The 24,577-nt window shown below is 43.2% G+C and overlaps 1 protein-coding gene across 3 annotated transcripts; it reads right to left on the reverse strand.

Moving 5' to 3' along the window:
• Nucleotides 1-24,381, reverse strand: cdk18 (cyclin dependent kinase 18). Of its 3 annotated transcripts, none has more exons than XM_041228904.1 (17): nt 24,209-24,381; nt 16,689-16,776; nt 15,101-15,244; nt 9,894-10,039; nt 9,485-9,610; nt 9,056-9,112; nt 8,745-8,859; nt 7,964-8,058; nt 7,715-7,777; nt 7,256-7,379; nt 6,746-6,866; nt 5,514-5,611; nt 3,145-3,250; nt 2,752-2,794; nt 2,139-2,229; nt 1,551-1,628; nt 1-1,016 (listed from the first exon to the last, which is right to left on the reverse strand). In XM_041228904.1, the coding sequence occupies exons 3-17, from the start codon at nt 15,222-15,224 to the stop codon at nt 982-984; spliced, it is 1,422 nt and encodes a 473-aa protein (XP_041084838.1). In that variant the 5' UTR covers nt 15,225-15,244; nt 16,689-16,776; nt 24,209-24,381; the 3' UTR covers nt 1-981. The 3 variants fall into 3 exon arrangements, with proteins under 3 accessions (XP_041084838.1, XP_041084836.1, XP_041084837.1); XM_041228902.1 differs by having other exon boundaries at nt 2-1,016; nt 16,693-16,776; XM_041228903.1 differs by lacking the exon at nt 16,689-16,776 and having other exon boundaries at nt 2-1,016.
• Between the last annotated feature and the right edge of the window lie 196 nt (nt 24,382-24,577).

Genomic DNA, 24,577 nt, shown 5'->3' on the forward strand with positions numbered 1-24,577 from the left:
ATATACATGTTAAGTTTCACTCTGTATAATTTTATCCCATATGATGGAGGTCCGTAGTTTAAACCATGAAAGTGCATTGCATTGGCAAAATGTGCTTTATTAAGTTAAAAAGATTAACAACAAGATATATATATATATACGCTATTGCACCATTTTAAAGACCAACTGTGTATGAACATACAGTATATTAACTGTCATGTATGGACAGAGATGTTGCTGTAAAATGTACCTGTGTTTTTCCCCCATGTGTGAGTATCACAAACAGGGGTGACAGGTACACAGATACACAGGGTGGAAAGGAAAGTCACAGATACGGCTGGGGTTAGTTTGGACCATCGTGAATGAGAGGTATACACTGAATCGGGGGCAGACACGGTATCAGGGCTGCACTCAATAGGTCTGCTTTCATCAGTATTGGAGAACAATGTGTGGTGCTTGCTGTTGCTAGCTCTATTATTCTGCATACTAGGTAGTGCAGCGGGTTTGTGGGCAATATCAAATCTCCTGGACACACCAGGAGGTTCCTAGTTCTACCCTTATTATAAGTTAGTAGGTGATGTGTCTTCATGTTATTACAAACATGTTCGGTTTGGGGCGGGAGGACAGTGAACCAAGGCTGAGCAATGCTGGCTGCTCAGACTCTTATAATGAGAGCCAGCCTCCACACGATGACTTAACTTACTTTCTTACTTAACTTTCTTACCTACTTGGATCCAGCAGGCTCTGGGATAGATTGGGCTCGGGAACTGTAACTGGAGGCAGCAGAAACAAATACTGAGAGAATGTTGCTAAGCCAGACCCGGTGGTCAGTAATGGTGCTCTGCTGTGGTGTAACTGGGAATTCAAGTTTCTCAATGTAAAGAGTGCAGCACAGGAACCAGGCTTCCCTGCCGATGGGCAGCCCATCCTCTTTGTTCTTCTGGAATGCAAACCCCCACCTCTCCCTCTCCCTTCCTTTACAGCCATTCCACCTTCCTGAGCCTAAAAGATGCTCTGTCTTCTGTTCTTGCCACGAGCTACAAAAGAAAACGAGAAGCCTCCTTTCATGATAGTATAATATAAGACTGCATGTTGCAGTCTGAAAGGCCCTGGCTCAGGTTCTGCTCACTATAGGGTGTCTACGCTTTCAGCATCAGCCCTCAACACAATAGGATCTGTTGAAATGATCTAAAACAGGGCTGGTCCTTCCACTCCTGGTCTTTGTTCCAACCCTGTTCTAAATCATGTAATTGAGCTAATTAAAACTCTATCCAGACCCTAAAGTAGTTAGTGATCTCACTTTACCTGTTAAACCTGGAGTGGAATGACCCTCCAGGACTGGGATTGGCCACCTCTGATATAAACAGTGGTGGATCTTAATACTGCCAGCCCTTCATCATGAACCTGAATTAGATATACCTGAAAGGAACCTTTCACAACTCCACATGCACCAGAATTGAAGCTATAATACGGGTCTAGGGACACACACAATATAAGCGTTATACCTATATATATATATATAATCTTTGAGTTAATAGTGTGCCTTGTATTTGAATGTGCAATGAGCCCACCTGCTTGTTGAAATACAGAGCCCCTGTATCCTGGATCATTCTGGAGCTGAATCTCTTTGAGGGAGAACACGGAACTGTCTGCAGAGGAAAAAAACAGAGCGCACACTGGTTATGTTATTCTTACTAGATTACCTTGTTCAGCAGGTAAATGCAAGTGTAATGTGACCCCACACAAAGCATGCCCATCACTTCTGAACGCGGTTGCACAACCTGAGCGGTTTTGAGAACTGGAAACTGCAGGTGTGAATAGCAAGTCCAAGGTCAAAGTCTCTCGCACTAAGAATATTTTATGTTTAATAACTTGAACAGAATTGTGCACCTTTTTTTTTCAAGCGAGACCCACTTTTATACAGATCCAGTGAAATTCATACATAGACACTGTGTTAAATAAAACATGTGGTCCGTTTTGATCTAAAGCCATTTTCACAGCTTTGAAAAGGATTGAGTGATGGTTCGTGTGAGATTGCTCACTCACAAAGGTGGTTATGGGTTCAGTTCCTCTCAGAAAATGCGCTTGTGCTTTGCTTCAGAATAGGACTCTGGGTGTTAGAGGCAATCTGTTAAACCCCACCCTAACTGTGGTCTTACTATCAGGTAGAGAGTGGACCCGCTCCCCTAGACTCTTGAAGTATGGGTGCCTCAAAGCAGCTTCAGCAGATATCCGGCTTCTCGCCTCGTACTGTGAGGATGAAGAAAAAAAACAAAACAAGAGTGAGTAGCGGCCCTGAGGGTCAGAACTTTCTTACAGTGCAGCACAAGCTCAAACTAGAAGCGCTGCACCTGAAGCAACTTCTCATACATTTGTTCAAGCATGCTGCCCCTTGTCTCAACAGAGAATTGAGGCTACATGGAAGGCACTGGATGGAATTGTGTAGACTCGAACCCTCAGGCCACTAACCAAGCTTCTCTGGGTTTAGTTAAAAGTGTTATTTCTTATTCTGCCGTTAAAATGACATAAAACCGTGGTTGTTTAGAGTGGGTAAAGGCAGCTCTCCCATTCATTGATATTTTAGGTTGAAACATTCTGACATGGTCTAAATCAGGGTTCATCTAATATTTAATAGGAATAGTTTCATTATCAACAACCAGCGACACAGCTTTTAATCATAATATAACAGGACCACCTGAAAGAACATTCTCAACGTCGGTAGATTTTATGCAAATAGAAATACAATAAAAAAAAAAAAAAAAGATATCTTACCAATAAGAGATTTGCAAGAAGGTCAATTCCCTCTGTGTCTAACCTAGAACAAAAATAAAGGGAAGGGCTATTTAGCATTGTTATTTTTTAGGTCCTATTCACAATATTTTAAGGACTGTTTAAGGACTTTTACAGTATCTCAAAGATTAACATGCTTGAAACAGTGTAAACAGCGCTATGGAAAAGGAGGGTAAACTATCTAACCCTCTCTCACACAACCTAAAAACGTTTTCATGGATTATTTGAAATAGACTTTAACAAGAAGTTCTCTCCAAAGGGTCCATACAGAACAAAAAAAAACCTGTAACTATGCCATTTGACCACCAGGTTTTCTATTAAAATGCCTTTTTCTACAATTGTGTAGGCAATCCTAGTTAAAAGACTGACTGCTACCTGGGCACGTGGTTTATGAGAGGCTGTTGTTTGTACTGAGGGAAATGGTAGGATTTAAACTCCTCATTCGCTGTTATACCAGACCAGGTGTCGTCTGTTGGCGTACCTGTAAAACAAGAACAAACAGGCAGCCTTCGAGAAACTCGGCCTCAGATACATTATTTGCCTGACTGACTGCTCCAACAAAACAATTCTGAGAATCTGAAAGAGGTCTGGGGGGGTATGTTAGCGTTGTACAGGCGTCAATGCTTCTCCAGTAGGCTTCGGTGCATGGCGAAATACTGATATGTCTCCTCGCTTCCTCATTGACCTCGAGGAGTCTTTTCAGAAGCTGGAACAGTTAGTAATCATGGTAGATAAACTGACAAAAAAAGGGAGATGTGAGTGTGCGTAAATCATTCCTGTACAGCGTGCAAATGTAAATAAGCGCAACCAGGATGTTTGTACTGCCTGTGCAGTCATGTAGTCCTGGGTGGTTCAGTGAGCACCTCGTGGCCTGGCTGTAACTCATTCTACACGCTGGAAATGGGCACTCCTGGAGCGGAAGCGATTAGAGGCAGAGGAAAGATGAATGCAGGACAGCTTGTACTGAGTTAGCTTGCAATGGGGTCAAACCAACGGATCCCTGTGTAGATGACAGCATGCTTTCTCACTGTCTCCTTGGCTGTATCAATCCACGGGGCATCTTTCTCAGCCTGATGGTGATTGCTTGGTATTTGTTGCTTGTATTAGTTTGCCTTTACACTACGGATTTCCATTGCTTTTTAACATGTGCTGTCATACTTCTCAGTTCTTTGCTGTGCTTTCGCTATGTTCCACATTTCCGGTTTATTCCGAATTTTACCGATTTTTTTTTTTTTTTTTTTTAACGGAACCTCGGTTTTTACTGATTTATACCCGATTTTTTTTTTTTTTTTTTTTTTTGTCTAGTATTAAATATTTTCCAGGTATTATTTTCTAAGAAATATAAAAACAATTTAAATCAAAAGTTTGTATTTGGACTCCGACCTAATTCGGACTTCGAATAACACTCAAACGTCGCTATAGTGTTTAGTTCTCTATCAAAGACATTGGCCGGTTTTGTTATGTTGTCTAGGATTTTTCTTTCGCTTTTGTATAATTGCAACACGCAGCAACACAGTGCAATTATGCAAAAATACCGTTGTTTAAAATTGCAATTTATTTTTATTTATTTTTTTATCTGTGTACCAAACCAGACTTAAACAAACTGCGTACACGTATCCATTTAAAAACTTTAAAAACCCAATTCAAAATAATAACAACAAATGTCAAATGAAGGACTGGGACTACTATAAGCATCACACTTATTACAAAAATGACTGCGTAGAAGAGATGTGATCCCCACAGCGAGCAGAAACTGCAGCGTGTGAAGACTGAAGTGTTTCAGGCTGGTGTGACTGGAAACGAACCGCTCCCATTATTTTGCCGAGATCGTTTGAAAATAATTCACACGGGCCTCCAATAGATCTGATCGTTTGCTTCAATCGCTCCCGTATACTGACCTATTTTTTTTTTTTACCGATGTTTCCATGTAATGTTTGTAAAATGCGGTACATAAGTTACTGAAAGGGATCGGTTTTGGATGCGGTACTGTTAAATTCCACAGGGGGGCACTGGTGCATTGGTGAATCCTCAGTAAGAGCGCAGTCAGAGCTGGCGAGCAAGTCTGGAAACGCGCACTGTTTTGATAAGGGATATTGGTTAACATTGATAACCCACGCTCTTTTCCTATTCCCAAGCGCGATGGGATTCCGTTCACACAACAAGGTAACTTATTGATGATAATTGTCTACTGCCTTTAGAAATCTGCAAGCATAATCGGAAACCAGGAGCTTAAATTCAAACTCGGGTTTTGATTGGTTTTCCGGCGGAGCGGAATTTCCAAAGGAATTACACACTTCATGTAAAGCTGTAAACACCTGCCGTATCCAATCTGCATCTATATGTTTGTGCACGGCACGCATCCTTTAATCGAAATCTGGGTTCTGTGTTTTTTATGACACTTAAGTGGGAACACTCCAAAGTTGTCATTATATTTTCTCACAGATTGCATTAGGCTGCTTGAAATGAATGAAGATTCAAAAGCTCTTGAAGGGTAGCACAGCATAGCGTTTGCTATGACCTGGCTTACAATGAAGAAATAAGAATGGTTGCACTGAAGATGTGCTGGTAGGCACGCTGCGGCAGTAGCTGCACAGTTCCTATTTTTAAGTTTATTGCTGGTAAACGCATGGCTAGCGAACCAGCTGAAATGGATCAACTTGGGTTGCTGGCCAGTGCGTGCCGGAGCTCACTAGCTGTGATCGCCACCTAGTGTTTAAAGCGGAGAGTGCAGTTGTCAACCTCACCTATGAGCCTGAAGATCAAGTAGAATTCTTCTTTTACCGTGGAGCCCGGAAACATGGGCCGCCCCGTCACCATCTCGTACAGAATGCAGCCCACGCCCCTGCAGCGAGGAGAGAGAGAGCACACATCGTTTCAGTGCCCTGCTAATGCTAACTTCAACAACTTCCATAGTGAGGGCTGCCCAATAATGTCACATACAAACTTGCATTATAATTTGCCTTAATCTCTCAGTAAAATTCACTAAACACACCCTATCTTCAAGCTTGTAAAAATCCTGTAGAAATATCTACTTTAACTCAAACGGTCTTTCTTTGACTCTTCCTCTGTATAAATTGATAAAAATATTTAGAGCTGGTAATCAACCGGAATCCTGAGTCTCTTTGGATATTACAGAATAAATCCACGACAAAGCTGCCCTGATGTATTCTTCCTGCACCTGTGTCTAATCGCTCAGAGAGCTGAGGTGTCCGATCATCTTAGAAACGAAGCTCAGCATGGCACTGCAGTTGTAACAGTGCAATGCAGAAGTTCATTTGTACAGTACAAACTGTATATTAAACAGTGGCATGTAATTTGGTATCATACGGTATATGGCACGCCTGCCTTTCCTCATCACCGCTATGCACATTGTTTGATTTTCTTTGATCACTAAGTTAGTGTAGTAAAGAACTTTTCAAAGTCCGCTGTCAAAGTCCTGTGATTGTTCCCTGCGGTATCTGGCACAGAGAAGTGAACACTGGATATAACTGCCCAATTGCATTGCCATATTAGTAGACACTGAAGTTTACCTGTTATGTTACCAGACCAAAGCTTAGCATCCTCCTCCAGATCACTTTTATCAAAGCACATTCAAGAGCTCTTTCCATGTTTAATACATGTGCAATGTCAATAGTGCTAGTCCCTGCTCCTCTCTAAATGAAACACAGGTGGAACAGTTCAAGACCGCTTTAAATAAGTGATGTTAAAAATGAATTAAAGCTGATGGTCTTTAGCTTTCCCTAGAACTGGCTTCTTCAACAACCTGGTTAGATTCTTACTGGCACTAAGACAGCTGATTTCACTGCTGCCAGTAGCTACACAAATCTTAATACCCATTCTCTTTCTTTAAACTAAGAGCTAATGAACTCTTTTCTCTTTGTCCAGCCCTGATAATGTTCGACTGGCAGGGGTCCCTGTGCTAAGAAGCCCCATTCAGGCTGCAGTCATCGAGAGGGAGCTGGAGCTGAAGCCTCACCACATGTCTATCTGCGTCGAGTACTCTGTGGAGCCCAGCAGCACGTCGGGGGGGCGGTACCACAGCGTCACCACCTCGTTGGAGTACGTCTTGGTGGGCACTGACTGGGCTCGTGCCAGGCCTGAGGAATACAACACCAATGAAGCCCTGACCAAACTAAGAGCTGAAACACAAACCATGCAATTAAAAGCACGCACCTGGAGCACGAATTACAGGGTCGTAACTTTGCAGTTCTTTCTGGACACAAAATAATACGTTGTTCTTTCTTTGCCACTAACAAGTCTGATGTTAAGAATAAATTAAAGCTGATGTTCTTTAGCTTTCCCTAGAACTGGCTTCTTTAGCAACCTGGTTAGATTCTTACTGGCACTAAGACAGCTGATTTCACTGCTTCACTACACAAAACGACATTGTAATAACCTGGCATGCCGTGTGTGCCAAGGTATGTATGAAAGTAAATATCCAATAGCAACCAGTATGAAAATGCTGGCTTTGGCCGATGCCCCTTACCAAAATCAGCCAGCTTGAGCTCGCCCTTCTCGTTGATGAGCAGGTTCTGGGGTTTGAGGTCCCTGTGGAGGATCTTCCTCTTGTGACAGTACGAGAGACCCCGCAGGAGCTGGAACATGAAGATCTGAGGAGGGGAAAGGGATACCAGTGACAAGTACAGTACAGTCCAATCCAGTACAGTGTAGTGAAGTGCAATACAATACAGAGAGGATACACTGGTTCCAAGTGGGTACAAATAATCAATGAATGATCAGTGACCTAACCACAAATTCATTATTGCCCACAAAGACCATTGTGCTTCCTGTCTGTATCACACATAATTAAGCATTTATTCCTGATGATGGATTTAATCAGGACTGTGTTTTGTTGTGACGTTACTGTTATACAATGCAGTACTGTCCAGTACAGTACAATGCAGTCCAGTGCAATGCAAGACGCTGTACAGTTTTGTCATCTTACCTTAACGTTATGCATGCTCATGATATTCCCACAGTTGTCCAGGTACTGTTTCAGATCACTATCCTGCAACACAGAGAGAGAGTGGATCAGAACACAGTGCAGAACACCACAGAGTGAAGAGATTCATTATATGTGTATAGTCTAAGTCAGGGCTGTCCAATGCAGTACATGGCTCCACATCATAGCTCTTTTGATTTAGAAGCGAAGGCTGCATATGCGCTCATGTCTGTTTCATCCCAGATGCCTTACCAGGTACTCGAAGACGAGTGTGAGGGAGCGGTCTGTGTGGATGATATCATGCAGCGTCACGATGTTGGCATGCTTCAGGTTCTTCAGCAGGGACACTGTGGGCACAGGAAGGAGGGTTACACACACACGTACACGCACACACACACACGCACGCACGCGCGCGCACACACACACACACACACCGCAGCAATGCAATGCATACCATTCCCGTCACTGGCCTGCCACAGTTATAACACTTTCCATGTTCTTGTTAACGCCCAATTAAAAATGTTTATATATATTCATTCCTATACTTGTGGGGGCCTCTCATTGACTCTCATTACATTTGTATTTATTATTTCTAACTCCAATCAGACAAATCTCCACACAGGGTGAAAGTCAACAATAAACTAAATATTTTGGCACTTTTTTTTTTTTTTTTTTTGAAGCATATTTAGTTCTTTAAAAACGTGTTTTACAAAGTGGGGGCGTCTCCATGTCATTTTTTCAGGAGTTACTATCTTTGCAGGGACATTTTCTCAAATTTTGTCCGCACATTGGTAGTAATACCTGCCCACACACAAGTACACTGTTAAAAATATTTAATAAAATTTACTTTTATTGAGGAGCTGCACAACAGTGTTGTCCTTATTAATTATAATATTAGGGAAAGCAATCTATTGTGTCTCTCTTGCAACGTCTATATTCTGGTAAAGGATTCAGCAGCGGGCGAATGGGTGAGGGGCTTTGTGGTTCTTGTTAATATTGGTCCTGGTACTCCAGTGGGATATTTGGGGCACACCTTCTCGGATGGCAGTGCAGGGGGCTCCTTCCTCGTGCTCCAGTCGAATCTCTTTCAGAGCCACCAGGTTCTCTGTGAGCTTACTGCGCCCCTTAAACACCGTGGCATAGGTGCCCTGGGGCGGGAGAGAGAGAGAGGAAGGAGAGAGAGGTTAATCCACATAGTCAGTCAGTCAGTGTTACAGTGTTCTGAAGTCTAGGGGCTGTGGGCTGTAGTTTGTCAGTGGGCTCCACTGCTCTAGATGTATCTGAACTTGCCCTGTATGCCACAAAAACTGTGATTGTTTATTGAACATAAGGGACTATTCTCACCTCTCCCAGCTTGTCCAGCTTGACGTAGGTCTCCAGCTTCCCGAAGCCAAGGTCAGACTAAAGAGAATAAACATGTCCAAGAAAGAATCTGGGCATTAATACATGGAGCCGTGCTTATATACTCACTGTATAGCAATCTAACAACGTTTATAAACCTTTACATGTTTCATACATGGCACACTCATGCAAAATAACTACTAGGGAAATACATAATGAGTTGTGAAATCGTTAATACCAGTTGCCTTGAAAACAGTTTACATATATTTTCCATTGCAGTGTGCAGTTGTAAGATGCTATTGCAAGTGCAGCTGTAAAGTGAGCTGGGGCATTTCCTTTTAATAGCACAATCTGCTCCCAGCATTGAATAGAAACGCTTTGTGATTGGCAGCGAAAGGAGGTCAGAGTTCAGGAGAGGAGGCAAGTGCTGACCAGGGATGCCCGTCTGGACGTCCTGCTGAGCGGTTTGGACACAGGAGGACTGTCCATGTGCAGTTTCTGCAGGAAGTCCTCTGGGAGACTGGTGTCCACAGGTAGGGATATGCGCTTGGTGATGTCCTGGAGAGGGGGGGGGGGGGACGCAACGAGACAAACGTTACCAAAACTACAAGAGGAACTCTGTGCCATAAACCTACCCCAACCGTTTAATCACATGACATGAGAACAACAGTTACAAGGAGGTCCACTTATTAAGTTTACTAAATACAATTTAATAAACACCATAGAATGAGGTCTGTAAAACAGCACGTCTGTCCTAGCACTAACACAGGTGGTCTCTAGCGCCGCTCTCTGGCGCCCTCTCCCCCTGTGTAAGGAATAGCACCCAGGCAGCGTTACCCACCTCCATGGAGAATCGACGGAGGCGGTGGTTCTTTTGGTAGCGGAGCTGCGTGGGGGACTGGGTGCCCTCAATACAGGGAGCAGGACTGCGGTCTGGCTGCAGGGCGGGGTGCAGGGCTGTCAGCTGCAGATTACTGGGGACCAGGTCTGTGGGATGACAGAATAGGAAGACCTGTGTGTTACAGACAAGGCTGCCACCTTTAAACGTGGAAATGCCTCTGTTTAGAAAATCCAGAAAATATATATATTTTTTTTTTTAATACTTACGTACCAGTATCGGTATGCACGCTCCTGTTATGAAACTACAGAGTCCACAATGCACCTGACCCGACTTCCTGCCGATTTACTACTGGCACTTGGAGAAGTGTAAAATGCCTTGCTTTATGATGCAGTCTGTGTCAGCATTTTTTTTAAATAATCATTTTCTCATATGTATTTGGAAAAGGAGACCGTATAGCAAAAAGGCAAGCACAGTTTCAATTGAGAGCTGTTGTTTCAAACTATGATATACAACCAATCTCTAACACACTTACTATTAATACAACTTAAACCCAATCTTAAAGATTTCCTTTTCTTTACCTAGGTCACTGCTAGTTATCATCATTAGACTCAAAAAGTTTGTATTGTATACTTATATAACAATCCCCATTAAACAGACCACTGTGGTAAGGCATGGGCTATGCAGAATGTACTGAAGTTCATCATATAACAGCTTTAAAGAAGAAGTAAAGGTAACATCTATTCTAACAATGCAGTGTGATGTAACCAGAGGAGTTTGTTTTACATTTCTAACAGACCTTCTGGAGAGACAGTGTGTAAACCAGAACCTGATGTCCTATCTGGCACTCTATTAGATTGTCGACCGCAACAGAGAACACTTGTTTCAAAAAGAAATATCAAAAGCGAACTCCGCTCCACTTTTGTGGACAGTGCTTATGGGTTTTAAACTCTGGTTTTATGCTTATGATGATAGCTTTCTTAAGTACCAACCTTTTAACGGATCAAAGGCTTTTCTTGTCTACATTCAAGCTTTGTATGTTTGTTTTTTTTTAATAGCGTGCATTTAAATCACAGTAAAACAAAACAGCTTGATTGTCCCATCTATTTCCCATGACGTGCGTGTTTGTCTTGTTCGTGATGATGTTGTGTAAAGAGAGCAGTCGTTATTGCTGAAATGAATCCGTCCATAGCTGCCGAATGCTCATTAAAAACACATTTCCTTGATACAAAACCATCCTTTTTAATCAAAAGCAACAGCTTTCAGAACCAGTCTTTAAATAAACCACGCAAGGCTGGGGTGATGCATCGATCATCGTATAGTATCGTTTGATCACCCACTGGCATCATTTTTATTGATTTCTTTTTTGCTTTTGACACTTGCTTGAGTTTTGACTACTTGTTCAAAAACTGTAACTGTATTTGCGTTAATTTTTCAAATGTAATCTTTCAAGAGGGGCAGCAGGAAGATGCATCTTATATAAAAGGCCTCTTAAAGAATACATTAGCATTACAAATAAGTCAAATGAGGGACAGCTCATTTACACAAGAACAATACCATCGAGTACTCACAGAGAGCTCAGCTCCCATATGTAATGGTTATATACAGTCCTCAGTTATCCATGTGACTCCAGTAGGTGGGAGCCCAGGCAACACTTCGCCTCAGCCTCTTATTAATTCACTCTTATCTACTGTCGCTTAATTAGCTTGTTTCTGTCTGAGCGCACAACAGCCAACATGAAAAAAACATGAGGTCCTTTTGAAATCTCCTCTGTGTGTGTTATAGGCAATTTGAGGCATACACAGACAAAGCAGACAAGAACAAACTATTCAGCTCCTCTCTGGGGATCTTTATAAAAGGAAACCTGTGCAGAACGATCTGCTGCCTGCTCTAAACCCTTCTCTAATCATCTATTGACAGATTAGACTCTCACCCGTAAATTTAAAACACCCAGCAGAGACACCTTTAAAATACTGAGAGAAACTGAATTAGTTCAATGACGAGCATAGGTTTTGAAAAAAGGCTTCTGGTCAGGATTAATCGTGATATGCAAAATATCGCCCTCAATTCATCTGCCACTGTGCGGGGGCGAGCGAACAGCAAACAGCTTCCCTGCTACTGCTGTAGAAGGGACTAATGCTTGAGGAAAAAAAGGAGAGCCGAGCGCAGATATCAAAAGCGGATTTGTGATTTTAATTGTAAGGCCATTAGGACAGCTTTGAACTTCAAGCCAGTAATTAGGGTCGGCATCAAGTCATTTTTTTGTTTTTTTGTTATCATTATCTTTAACCCAAGCTACCCGCACTGGCTTCCTAAATCTACTACAAGCTGATCTGAATATCTGTTTGATTTATTCCCTTTCGAAACAGGATTGGGGTGTGAATTTAGTGCTTGACAGATTATAAGGTGTGAGGTCAATGATGCAGACAGATGCAGTGTTAGGGTTCTTTCACAGCTTTGCAAGCATGAGAGAGAGAGAGAGAGAGAGAGAGAGAGAGAGAGAGAGAGAGAGAGACTCTCAATCCTGACCTGTGCAAGTTGTGTGGTGGTTTTGTGTTAATTTGTAAGACAGACTCATTCCTCTTGTGACCAGAGCCGTATTCACACACAGGACTTCATGAAGAAATGGATTTGAAATCCAGCCTGGCTTTCAGCTTCAAGTCAGCCCTGCATGTGTACAATGACCCAGCTGGAGTATGTTAGGAAGATGGATGTGTCTATGGAGGTGTTGTTCTCTCATAGCACCTGCTGTTTGTTTCTCTGCTCACTCTACCAGTGCAGATGAATACTCCCCAGAACCCAAAGCAATATCAGTAGAGAACATGACGGGCAGTTTATTAAGGCAGGGAGTTTACCGCTTGCACATCTTTAATATTGAGAGCCATTGCAAGGGCCGTTTGCAATGCTTCATTCCATCAAGGCGGAGGAAGATCTTGAACCATGAATGGCTTTGGCTGTCTGCTCTAAAAGAAAGCACAATTGCGGATTGAGGATACTGTCATATGAAAAGCCATGCTGGCGGCATCAATAGTTAAAACAGAAACGACAGCTCCCGACTTCCACTGGGCTTCCCGAACTTTCTGAAACAGGATTTTTTTTGATCACTTCATTTCACTAGATTTATACTATATGCAACAATGTAAATATGCAGGTCTGTAAATAGTGGATTGATATAGATTAATTCAGAAACTGTTTGGATCATTAAAATAGACCCTTACTGTGACTTAAATACCCTGGGCTTGCTCTACAAACCCTGACAACACTCCTCAGAAAGTGTTGAGTGCTGGTACAAAACAGCATTACTCCAGATCTGTTAGCTTTCCTTGTGTTATTAAAACAGCCCACAGACTGCAATAGAGATGTGCGGAGGTGCGCTTTTAAGAACTTGGGGCCGTTTGTATATCCAGGCATTGCCTCGTCCCCTGGTGCATCTGTGTGAGAATGTTGCGGTTCCCTTCTGGTGCTTGAAAAAACAGTCTGCGCTGTAGGAAAGAAGTTTGATTGATTCCTCCTGCCACAGCCTGGCACGCAGTCAGTGCATCATTTCTGACAGCCCAGAGAGAACACACACGGCGTTGACAAATTCATCTCCTGCCTATTGTTAGCTGTCCAGGGGGCCTCTGTCACTCTGCCAGCCCCACTTAAGCTCATTTGTCTTGGCCATGGTGCAGGTCATCGGTTGCCACAATGGATTAGCCCCACATTCCCCTTCCATCTCCAACCACTGAATCAGATTGCTTTCATGTATTTAGCTTTATCTAACTAGCTGTTTATACAGTAATACACATTATGTTAAAGTTTCATAGCATACAAAAGCATTCTTCAATTCCTGGGGGCATTATTCTATTTTATTTTTAGCTCTACATTGAGTGAAATACCAGATCTATTTATCTGCAGGCAGGGTGTTTATTATAAAAAACAGACTGCACAGCGCTCACTGGAGCTACATTCTGAGTCTGAGACACACGAAGCACATACTGTCTTAAACAGGGCATATTCAACTTGGTGAATCTGTTTCAATATTCTGCGCAGCTTAAATGCGCCACAGGGGAAGCATCAGCCTGCCAGGTGGCAGCGCTCATGACAGAACGTGCTGTTTTAATTGTGTGCAGTCTGTACGAGCCTGGGAGTTGGACAACCTTGTGGAGGAACAGAAAATGAGATCCGAAATCTAACGATGCTAATTTGTGTAACGGAGCGGCTTCTGCAGAAAGAGCCCGAGAGCCATTTTGCCCGGAACTCGGATTTCACGCAGCACTCTGATTGCATACTGTGTGGGAGCTTCAATTAGGCGGCTTTGCTTAATTAGCAGCTCAGGCAAGGAGAGGAATAATTAGGGATCTGGCATCTCCAGCTGCCATCTGCGAGGTGCCATCTCATCTACCAAGACACAGCGGAAAATCACACGCATTAGAGATACGGGGGTGGCAGCGCTTTGAGAAAAGTTTGAAAAATACCGTGTTAGACACAACTGTCTTTTTTAAATCAGGGAAACCTACAGCTATGGCCAAAAGTTTAGCATCACCAAGAATTTTAGGATTGAGACATAATTAAAAAAAAAAAGAACATAATTGTGATCTTTTATTTAACATCGTGTAACCAAAGAAACGACAAAATGATATTGCAAAAGTCTACAGGAAGCCATAATGCTGGTACAGTATTTCATGTTAGATTTTGAATTTTGTTTTCTCAGTTTTTTAGTGTTTAGTTATTATGGAGACCCACAAAGCGGTGTGCAATTCATTACGTTAGCTTAGCATTATTCAGCAGGTTTCAATCGACTTTATGAAGTTCATTCTGTAGGGCGATGCAAACCTTTTCTCTGCACAAAGCAGTACAATGATGTTTGTTCTACAAAGTTTCAGCTGTGCTTCCCTATGCTCTCACTAGATGGCGGCATTGAGCACCATGACACCCTCTAGTCATCAGAGAACAGACTCACGCCAGTGGAGCAACTTGCTTAAACCCTAGCAGGACTACTAGCAGCTGTGTAATGGATTTGGGTTCAGACCTAGCCTCATTTAAGCATTTAGTTATTGTAGGAGTGCTGATAGAAGTAATGACCCTCACTTGTGACTGTAGGAATTGGGAACCTGTTGCGAGGGCAGAAGTGTGAGGCTCACTGTATAAAGAACTAGGAAAGGTGTAAGTGTTAAGGATCTCCAAAGACAAGCCATAAAGGTCCCACTACCACCGTCTCCCCCGCTCACCCCTGCTCATGTGGTTGTTGAGCTGGTTAATTTGCCCAGTGAACTCGCCCAGGGATTCCTCAATGGTCTCGGTGCGCGGCACGGACAGGGAAAAGCGCCGCTTGAAGTTCTTCATCTTGTTCATCTTGGCGTGGACGGGCAACCCTGCAGGGGAGAGAGCAAGGAGCCCAGTTAGGAGATATCAGCGATGGGAAAGAGCAAACGCAGCCAGATTAAAAAACATACCGTCATCACAACAGAGGCGTAGCCAACACTTGTGTGACGAAACCTGATAGAACTAAACAGAGTAGAAGCCCACTGGCCATTCCTACCCCAGTTACCTCCTGTACCCTTTTCACTGCTCCCCTACACAGTTTAGTTGAAATGTTTCTAAAACTTTTGCTTCACTTTTGAGCATCACTTTACAGGGTAACACCAATCCCCCGGGACTACTCAGAATGATAGGGAAAGACATGTAAGAGGCGAGGGTCTTTTTATATCATTCAAATATATGTGGACCTATTTATCTAGGGTGTTTAGCTTCAGACATTGACAAATTACACACAGTTCAGTTTATCTGAAAGGGCTCTTGAGAATCTTTCATGAAAGCTTTTTAGAGTGAGAACTGAGGGTCATGACATCTGTCCAGGCCTGCGTTCTCAGAAATGACTCCTCAGAGCGGATCGTTGTTTTTTAATACAGGTTAGTCCTGTGATCTGAGCTTCGTGACGGAACTCCATGTGGTATCCATGGAAACCTACTGGCAAAGGTGTGCAGTCTCTGTGGAAATAATTGAGCAGTGCACCACTTAGATTACAGGTGTCAGACAGAATATTGTTGTTGATCATTCAAGACCTTCTACTAGCTCGCACTGCTGGTGACAAATCCGTCTTCCTCATCCTCTCCCCTTCCTTCCAAATCTCCATCCCTGTGTCCCTCTCCCCCTCTCTCTACCCACTCATCTCTCCTCTCTCCTCTCTCCTCTGCACTCTCTTCCTCTCCCCCTCTGCCTCTACCCTCTCCTCTTTCATCTCCTTCTCTCCTCTGCACTCTCTCCCTCTCCCCCTCTCTCTACCCTCTCCTCGCTCCTCTGTACTCTCTTCCTCGCCCCCTCTGCCTCTACCCTCTTCTCTTTCATCTCCTTCTCTCCTCTGTGGTTAGTGGTTACCGGGTATCAAAAGAGCTTGTTGCTAGGGGCTCTGGTTTTTGAACCAGTCTTTTACTGTAGTTGGTTTGCAGCCTGATTAATTAAAGTCACGACTTTGAGAGGAAGGGAGGTGGGAGGAGGCTGTCAACCTCTCTCGATTGAGGAATCAATTGCACTGTGTAATATAATTAAAAACACAGGTAAGAAAAAAAACAGACTGCCAGTCCTCCTGGAGACAGAGAGATTAATTTACAACACAGACTGTGACAAGTGCTGCAAATGAGCCTTTATAGTCTCCTAATTTATATTTGGATTCTTTAACCCATGACCCTCCAAACGCAGAACTAAGAAACAAAAAAGCAGTTTAGATCACAGGCCATATATAACCATGTAATAACATGGTAATATTTGGGTAACTACAAAATGCTACTACATGGAAACACATCAATAATAAATACCCACATACATCCACTAGGGGCAGTGTGCTGCGGAGCGATCGTCTGCGTTTTAAAAAGTCTCCTGGATCTGATGACTGAAGCGGAGGTCCAATCTAAAACACAAGAACACCTCTTTTTAGATCACTGTGATAATTCAAAGGTGTGTTTGGAGATTATATACATCGATTTCTGCTACAAACAGAGAGCAGGATGTACATTAAATGTTCATTTATATATCCGGTTTGTACGATGAGGACATGAGGAAAATGTTATCTTGATCTCCACATAATGGTTTGAAATGTCGAGTTGCTGAGATCATTTATCTTTTTTCCACTCGCCATAGGTTTGTGCGAGACCAATATTACTCTGTCACAGCTAGCACTTTACAATCGAGACTATATTTGATGTTGCCATGCATTCACTGTTTTATCCTGATTCGCTGTGCTTTACAATTCATACCATGCTTTTACTTATACCCAAAGCAGCACAAAGCTTAGTTTTACAAACTACATTATATCCTTGCAGCATTGCACTACACTTCTAAATATAGCATGCCACCTACACACCTCTGCATCAGCAAAGAAGAGCACTGACACCTATCCTTGAACGCACAGCGCTGGCAACACTTCCATTGGCAGCGTGCATGGCAGAGATGGGCAGTGAGAGCTGGGGTCGGGCACTGCTTGTTCTCTCATCTCTGTCTCGCAGTTATCGATCAGTCTGCCGTCTCTGTAATGATTAGCAATTTACAGCTGTGTTTGTGACCACTGTTTCCCCTTCGCTGCACAGCGGCACGGTGATAAATCCGCAAAGTGTCACTGATCAATCCCCACTCCTGTCTGTGATAAGAAGAGGCCAGCCCTTATCTTTGATCGTCCATTCCATCAAACACAATAAAAAACACTACGGCTTTCAGAAAGAGGGGGGGTTGGGGTTTTCATTCAGACCCAGGACACATTTTCACTGCCACCTTTAGCACTGCTCAGCTAGTAACTTCCAATAAGGTCTTCACCTAGAAACACCCCTCAAGTGCTCTCTGTTGTTGAATAAACCAGGATGTTAAGTGTTGGATGTCAGACTGGGAGAGAAGGTAGGATATTAACAGCAGGAAAGGCATGGTCCAAATCGATATGCCTTCTGAGATGTTTCACGAAAGAAAAGTTCACATGCACAATGATAAGGCGGGCAGTGATCTTGATACTGAAGCTGTAAAAAAAGTTCCACATCAGATCTAGTCCTGCAGAGCAGCTCTTAAATGTGTGCACTGATAGGGGAGCTTCCTAGCACTGTAAGCCCATAGCATCCTTCCACAAACGAACATGATGTTTCTAATGCACAGATAGTCACTGGGTTTTCAGTTTATTATTTTCAGTCCTAGCCAGATTATTGCGTAGGATTCCTTGATAATTACAAACGCTTGCCAGACAAATGCGCTTTAATCAAGGCTTCATTTATAAAGTTTTCATCAAAACCTCTGTACTTTGAATTAAGTTTTTAAAAAAAAAAAAACAATACATGTCTTAAAAGAATAACAAAATCGTTAAAAAAAAAAAATGTATGGCAGTGAATGCTTCGTGAATATGGTCCTTGATTCTACAAGACAGAACAAGTTTCATTGACTGCAGGAGGGACACTCGTGAAGTTGTCTGGCTGAGACCATCAGAGCTCAGTTGACTTGTTGGTGTGGGTTTAGACACGGTCCCTGGGGTGAAAGCAGCAAGGACCGCTCCACCGCCTTCAACTCCTGTGGGGTAATACTGTGATTACTCAGCGACTGGTTTCTGTGCCTCCAGTAAGAGGCACAGTGTTCACGGCAGGGGAGTCAGGAAAGAGATAGCTTTTCGCTGAATCTGAAATGTCCTCGTGTCTGAATAGAATCCCCTGACAATGGAAGCAGTGTGGACGTGGTGCTGATAATTCAGCAGCTACCGCTAATGCATCCTCTCAGCAGGATCAGACACTGAGAACAGCAGGGGAGAGGGTTAGAGTTTTTAAAAAAATCTATGTTCCTTTGTAGCTTAGGCAACATTCAAAATAACTCCATAGGGTCATTCCAAGGTAGACGATTGATCGATAAACTATGGCTCCTGAAGACTGTCTATGTGAGGACATAAGCAGCTGGTGTGGGAAGATGACGGTTGCAGAGACATTTTGATCAATACACACAATAACCTAATACAAGTAGCATATTGACCCCAACAGTGCAGGAATTTACAAAGGAAATGGCATGTTTGACCCACACTGTCCCCTGTTTAATGCCACCTGTGTGATCGACTCAGTCTTCCTACCCTCTTGTCCCCTCGTTATCAGGTGCAAACCAAAGTAACATTCCCGTGAGATAAATGGGTGCATGGTGGAATTAGGGTTCACTGTGCTTCCCAAGTAGGTGATTTCTGGGCACAAAACAGGCACGCTCTCCCCCCGCCACTCCACCTCGCAGCACCGCCAGAGCGACGAAAACAGAAGCAGCAATAGCAAACCGAGGCGAACCCGGGGCCTGACCACAGCTGCATCTGCACTGCACTGCAGCACTCTCTCCATTAGCATGTGCATTGTGTAAATGAATGCTTTTTAAGATCAAGACTGTATGCACATGGGGAGGGTCATATTTGCATTTCCTTTTTAAAAGAGCAATGTTCCCGTTCTAATTTGTTCAGTCTTGATGTGCCTAATTGCTCTGTCAAGAATGCGTTTCAAATTGGAATGAGCTCCATTTATCTTGTTTATTAGCACATGCACACATGCACACACACAGACGTCAGCACACACGCACGCACACACACACGCATACACACAGACCAGAGAGTCAGCGCAGGGCAGAATTTGTCCAAGTTTCCATTCATGCTTCAAAATGAGACCTAAAACTGCTGTGGATTAATTAGCCATTCAAATGAGAAACCGAGCTGCAGATTTTCAGTCTTGTGGTCAGTTTGGGTCTCCTTGTGTCACTGAAATAGAGGGTGGGATTAAATTTTAATAATGGCACTCGATTTGAACCAAATCTCTGAACCTCTGTGATTAAATATAACTGATGTACTTGGTAAGTCATTCGTGCATAATTGCAATTATCTTTAGAAGTGTAATTATTAGGTGTAATTACAGTGTATTCCTGCACTCATTTACTCAGGCTTGCTGTAGAAAAACTATTACTTGATCGCCCACACCTTGAGAATCAAATTCGCTTAATATTATCTTTAAGAAAAAAAAGTTCTGAAAATCAGTTAAACAGCAATTCTCTCCCTTTCTGCAAAGTCTACTTAAAAACTTAAAGAACTGTGATTGGCTCAAATGTGCTGGAAGCTGTCTGTCACCTTCCTTCATCTCCGCCCCAGTCCCAAGATGACTCTCGACTCGCTTAACTAAAAAAATCCTTCTCAAAAGATAAATAATCTCCAGTTGCTGGTACTAAATATTGACACCATACAGAAGAAATATCGAGGCTTTGAGCCACCTCCATGGAAAATTAAAGTAAACATAATACTGTTGATAAATCATCTGGAAGTATGCTGGTGGCATCGACGTCTTCCGATAAACAGGAACAATACAGAGACTGTTTGGTCAGGCATGTTCTGTACATGTTCAAGAAAGGCGGCCAACGCAGTGAAGGACAAATACTATTGCAAATTAGCCATTCAAGTTAGTGCACATAGCACAGTTAGCTCAAATGAATACCATGTTAACAGTATTCCTTGCTGTTGCTGCAACAGTCCCATCTCAGATTGCAGCACGTTCTCTATAGTGAGCTTGGCACTGTTTTCACTTCTTTCCCAATCACTGTGTGGTTAAAGTCACAACCCAGCAGCCTTCCTGGCTTCAGGACGAGTGTAACTCCAACAAGAAGAGCATACCGACTGCTCTGATCCCAAAATCTGGCGTCGAACTGTGAATTCAGCACAGGCGGGGTTAATGTAAAAACAGCAAAGTACTACTGTTAATATTTCAAACTTAAAGATGAATGTGTGTATTAAATCACTGTGTCATTCCTGCTGGTTCCAGATTAAGGAAGTGACTCAGGTCTACAAAACTGAGTCAATGTACCCTGCAAAGCAGCAATCACAAAGCACAGAGAGTATATACAGCCATAAATCAAGTTCTTCAAACAACCAGAACAACTAATAAAATGGCTTTGTTTTTATCTCATCTGCCGGAGAACATATGTCTATTTTTACATGCGTAGTAGCGTGGAAATGTAGATTTTTTTTTTTGTAAACTTTTTGTTATCACCCCAGCGAGGCCTTTAAAAAATGTAAAATACACAAATGCATAAATGGTAACGCTTAACTGCTCCCACGATCATTGTGGAGTTTTCATTCAGGAAAACAGAACAGTAAAGTACAATAAAACCTTCTCTAGCCCATGTATCATTCTATTTGGAATGCTAATGCATGCACAGTGTTCTGTGAAATGCTATCAGTGCAGGTACTCTGCTATTAAATTGTTCATGTCAAAGGGGATTATTAAAATAGCTGGGAAAATGCATTAGTCGCCAGTGGAATCATTTGATGCAAAGGTCAGTGCAGATTCAGTTCTGCACCTACACACAGCACACAGTGCTATTGTCAACTTGATTGCTTTCTTCCCTTAGCACCTTTCTGCTAGGTTCTAATATTGTCCGTAACAGCAATCAATTGAACAAGACAGAAAGAAGCAGGAGTAGAAAACAGCAGCATATACACATGGGCACCCCTGGAGGAACGCTGCCTCTATCGAGGAAGAATAATGATCACACACAAACACGCCTTGAAAAATCAAATGAAACACCCACACAATCAACTCTTTCTTCAATTGTTCTCTTTTATGAATACAAACACACTGCATTGTTTTTTGAAGGCAGTAACTCCTGAAGAATTGATGCTCTTTCTGGTGTGGAATGAGGTTTGCTGTTCTTGATTCTTATTCTGGGGGTGATAGACAGCCCCAGGGGAAAGGTCAGCCGTCCTACATTAACGCAATTCATGTTCGATATAGAACGGTGCAGTGCATTTCAGACGTTGGGTTATTATTGTTTAAACTGATCACAGTTGTCAGACTACAGCTTCAGAATCTCTGCCTGTGCTGTTTTGAGAAGTGAACGTGGCACTGACACGATTGGCGGTAGGTGATTGGGACTGGTGCTGCTTGACACTGTTGTGATTGGATGCAGCTCTCTGGTAAACCACTCTGGTTGGCTGAACAGGCTTTTGGATTGGGTGGAGTTTTATGACTAACCCTAGTAAAACAAAGAACGCACAAGAGATCTGTTTAATTCTCTGTGACTAGGGTCTTGACATCGTTTGTGTTACAGAAAGCTTTGCATAAAGAAACTAACCCTCCAGTCGTGCAGCTGTCTACCCAATCCCCAGGACAGCACAAGTGTAACTCGTACTGCAATCCAATTGTTGCTTTATTAAAAAGGGACCATCAGAAATGCGATTAATCCTCACTGCACAGGGTGCTGTTTATTACTTCAGAAGGGGATCTTCCAAGCCAAGCAATGCTTCTGAATTCTTAGACTGCCCCTCACAAGCGCAGAGCCACTGCATTATCTACAGACTTTATTAATCGATGATAAGACATACCTGGCATTCTTTGTCTCCAGTGCAAGAATAAAGTAAATGTGCTTTTGAGAGGAAATCTGGTCTCCCAAAACTGAGCTCCTCAACCTCATTGCCTTCCACACTGCAGCCTGGCACTCTAACCACTGAGCTCCTCAAACACACTGCCTTCCACACTGCAGCCTGGCACTCTAACCACTGAGCTCCTCAAACACACTGCCTTCCACACTGCAGCCCGGCACTCTAACCACTGAGCTACTCAAACCCACTGCCTTCCACACTGCAGCCCAGCACTCTAACCACTGAGCTCCTCAAACCCACTGCCTTCCACACTGCAGCCTGGCACTCTAACCACTGAGCTCCTCAAACCCACTGCCTTCCACACTGCAGCCTGGCACTCTAACCACTGAGCTCCTCAAACACACTGCCTTCCACACTGCAGCCCAGCACTCTAACCACTGAGCTACTCAACCTCATTACTTTCCACACTGCAGCCCAGCACTTTCTCTAACCTCTGAGCAAGTCAAACCAACTGATTAAACGACGAGAAGGCAGCAGTGAATCAGCCCAGGCGGTTCAAAGCAGTGCTCTGTCTCCACTGTGTCTCTCCAGTGTGTTTACAGACACTCAGTGGTGCCTAGCAAAGCCAGGGAGGCTGGGGAGCGTGTCCGCACTCAATATTGCCATTGTCTCTTATTTCCTGTGCACTGTGTGCCTTATCTGGCGCCAGATGGATAGGAGAGCTTCTGTTTCCGAAGAATCTCCAGCGGTCACACAATGGCTCAGGACTGAGGGACAATGAGAGAACCTAACAGTGACTTCAGGCTGGCACTGGTAAACTGGTACCACAGTGGCATACGGCTGGCACCCCAGTGGTATGAACCAGTTCAACCATCCATTCTGGTACCATTGTTTCATATCAGCAGACAGATGCTGCTGTATCTCTCACGCACCCTCTGCAATGTGTGTTCCTAATACAGGACATTGCCACTGCTGACCTGCTTTAGGGTGCTACGCAGCGCTTGGCAGCACTTGGATCAGCGACCTCCTAGGAAGATCTGGCTACGCAGTATATGAAGTGGTGTTGGTAGCTCAGTAGGGGGCGCTCTTCCCAATGGCCCACAACTCAACCAGATCCCCAGAATGGCGTTTGGGGGCCCTGTTGTTAAAAGTGGATTCTTTTTTTCATTATTAACCAAGAGGCTAAACTCCAATGTGGTCAATAAATCTCTGACAGGCAAAGTTGCCCAACACACCTTCACTTCCCCTTGTTAATGCAAGCTGAATATCCCTCTAAACAGGGTGCTGCCTGGCAGCGGATTAACCCAACGTAGTGCATCTTTAAATAATCCAGCGAAGAGCAGTGTCGCATCCCCGCATTACCAAGGACTGGAAATTTGCATGGCATGCCACCCTGCAGTAAGTATGAAGTTTGGTCCGAGGGAGATGTCATTAGTAACTAAACAGAATGTGAATTTGATTCCATCTCTAAGTCTCTATGATATCATTAGAGTACTTGTCTTAAGTGTACATTCAATTTAAAATACAAACCAACTGCAGTTTTAAAACTTTCCACCAGTTGGCACTACATGTTATGCAAAAATAACATTAGAAGTATTATTATTATTAAATAAAATATTAAAAAAATATATTTTAAATATATATATATATATATATATATATATATATATATATATATATATATTATACTACTGTTGATTTTGCCACTGAGCCACTCGAACCCACTGCCTTCCACACTGCAGCTCAGCACTCGACCACTGAGCCACTCGAACCCACTGCCTTCCACACTGCACTGATATCATGAACCCTCTACCTTTTATCACAGCCCCAAAACTGAGCTCGAACCTAGACATCAGTTATTCTGACAAGCCAGAATATGCAAAACACCTGTTAGACGCAGCACTGTTTTTTTTTCCTTCCCCCAGGAAGCACATTCACACATACAGTATTGTACAAGCAGAGAGCAGGATAATCCTCTTGATATACTTACAAGAGTGAAGGCTGTACCAGAAACAGCGTTCCACTGCTTCAGTTCTTCCTAAGTGTAAAAATAAATAATTCCCAGTTGAGTTGCTAGCCTTTAGTTGACAGGATCAGCTTTCTCTATGCTGTATACAGAAGCTACCTTCCGCTCAATGACAAGCACAAAAAAAAGCAAATCTGTTCCTCTGAAGTATTCTATAATCAGAGCTCAACACCCCCCCCCCCCCCCCCCCCCCCCTGCCTGCCGTCCCGCCTCTATTGCTATGGTTACAGCCAATGGCAGCGCTGGATTGTGAAGCTTGTTTTACCAGCTCTGCACCACAATAGTGTTGAGAGTACTTCTCTCTGTGTCTGAAGAGTTACTGCTGGAGCACTT

Source organism: Polyodon spathula, chromosome 25 (genome assembly GCF_017654505.1).
Source record: "Polyodon spathula isolate WHYD16114869_AA chromosome 25, ASM1765450v1, whole genome shotgun sequence".
NCBI classification, from domain to species: Eukaryota; Metazoa; Chordata; class Actinopteri; order Acipenseriformes; family Polyodontidae; genus Polyodon; species Polyodon spathula.

Bases quoted from the DNA above. Each gene is read 5' to 3' on its own strand.
- cdk18 (XM_041228904.1), bottom strand. From the start codon at position 15,224: ATGAACAAGATGAAGAACTTCAAGCGGCGCTTTTCCCTGTCCGTGCCG. The intron at 9,113-9,484 runs GTCAGCACTTGC...TATTCTCTTTAG, and splicing joins CGTCCAGACGGGCATCCCTG to TCTGACCTTGGCTTCGGGAA. The intron at 8,059-8,744 runs GTGTGCCCCAAA...CTGTGCCCACAG, and splicing joins CTGCACTGCCATCCGAGAAG to TGTCCCTGCTGAAGAACCTG.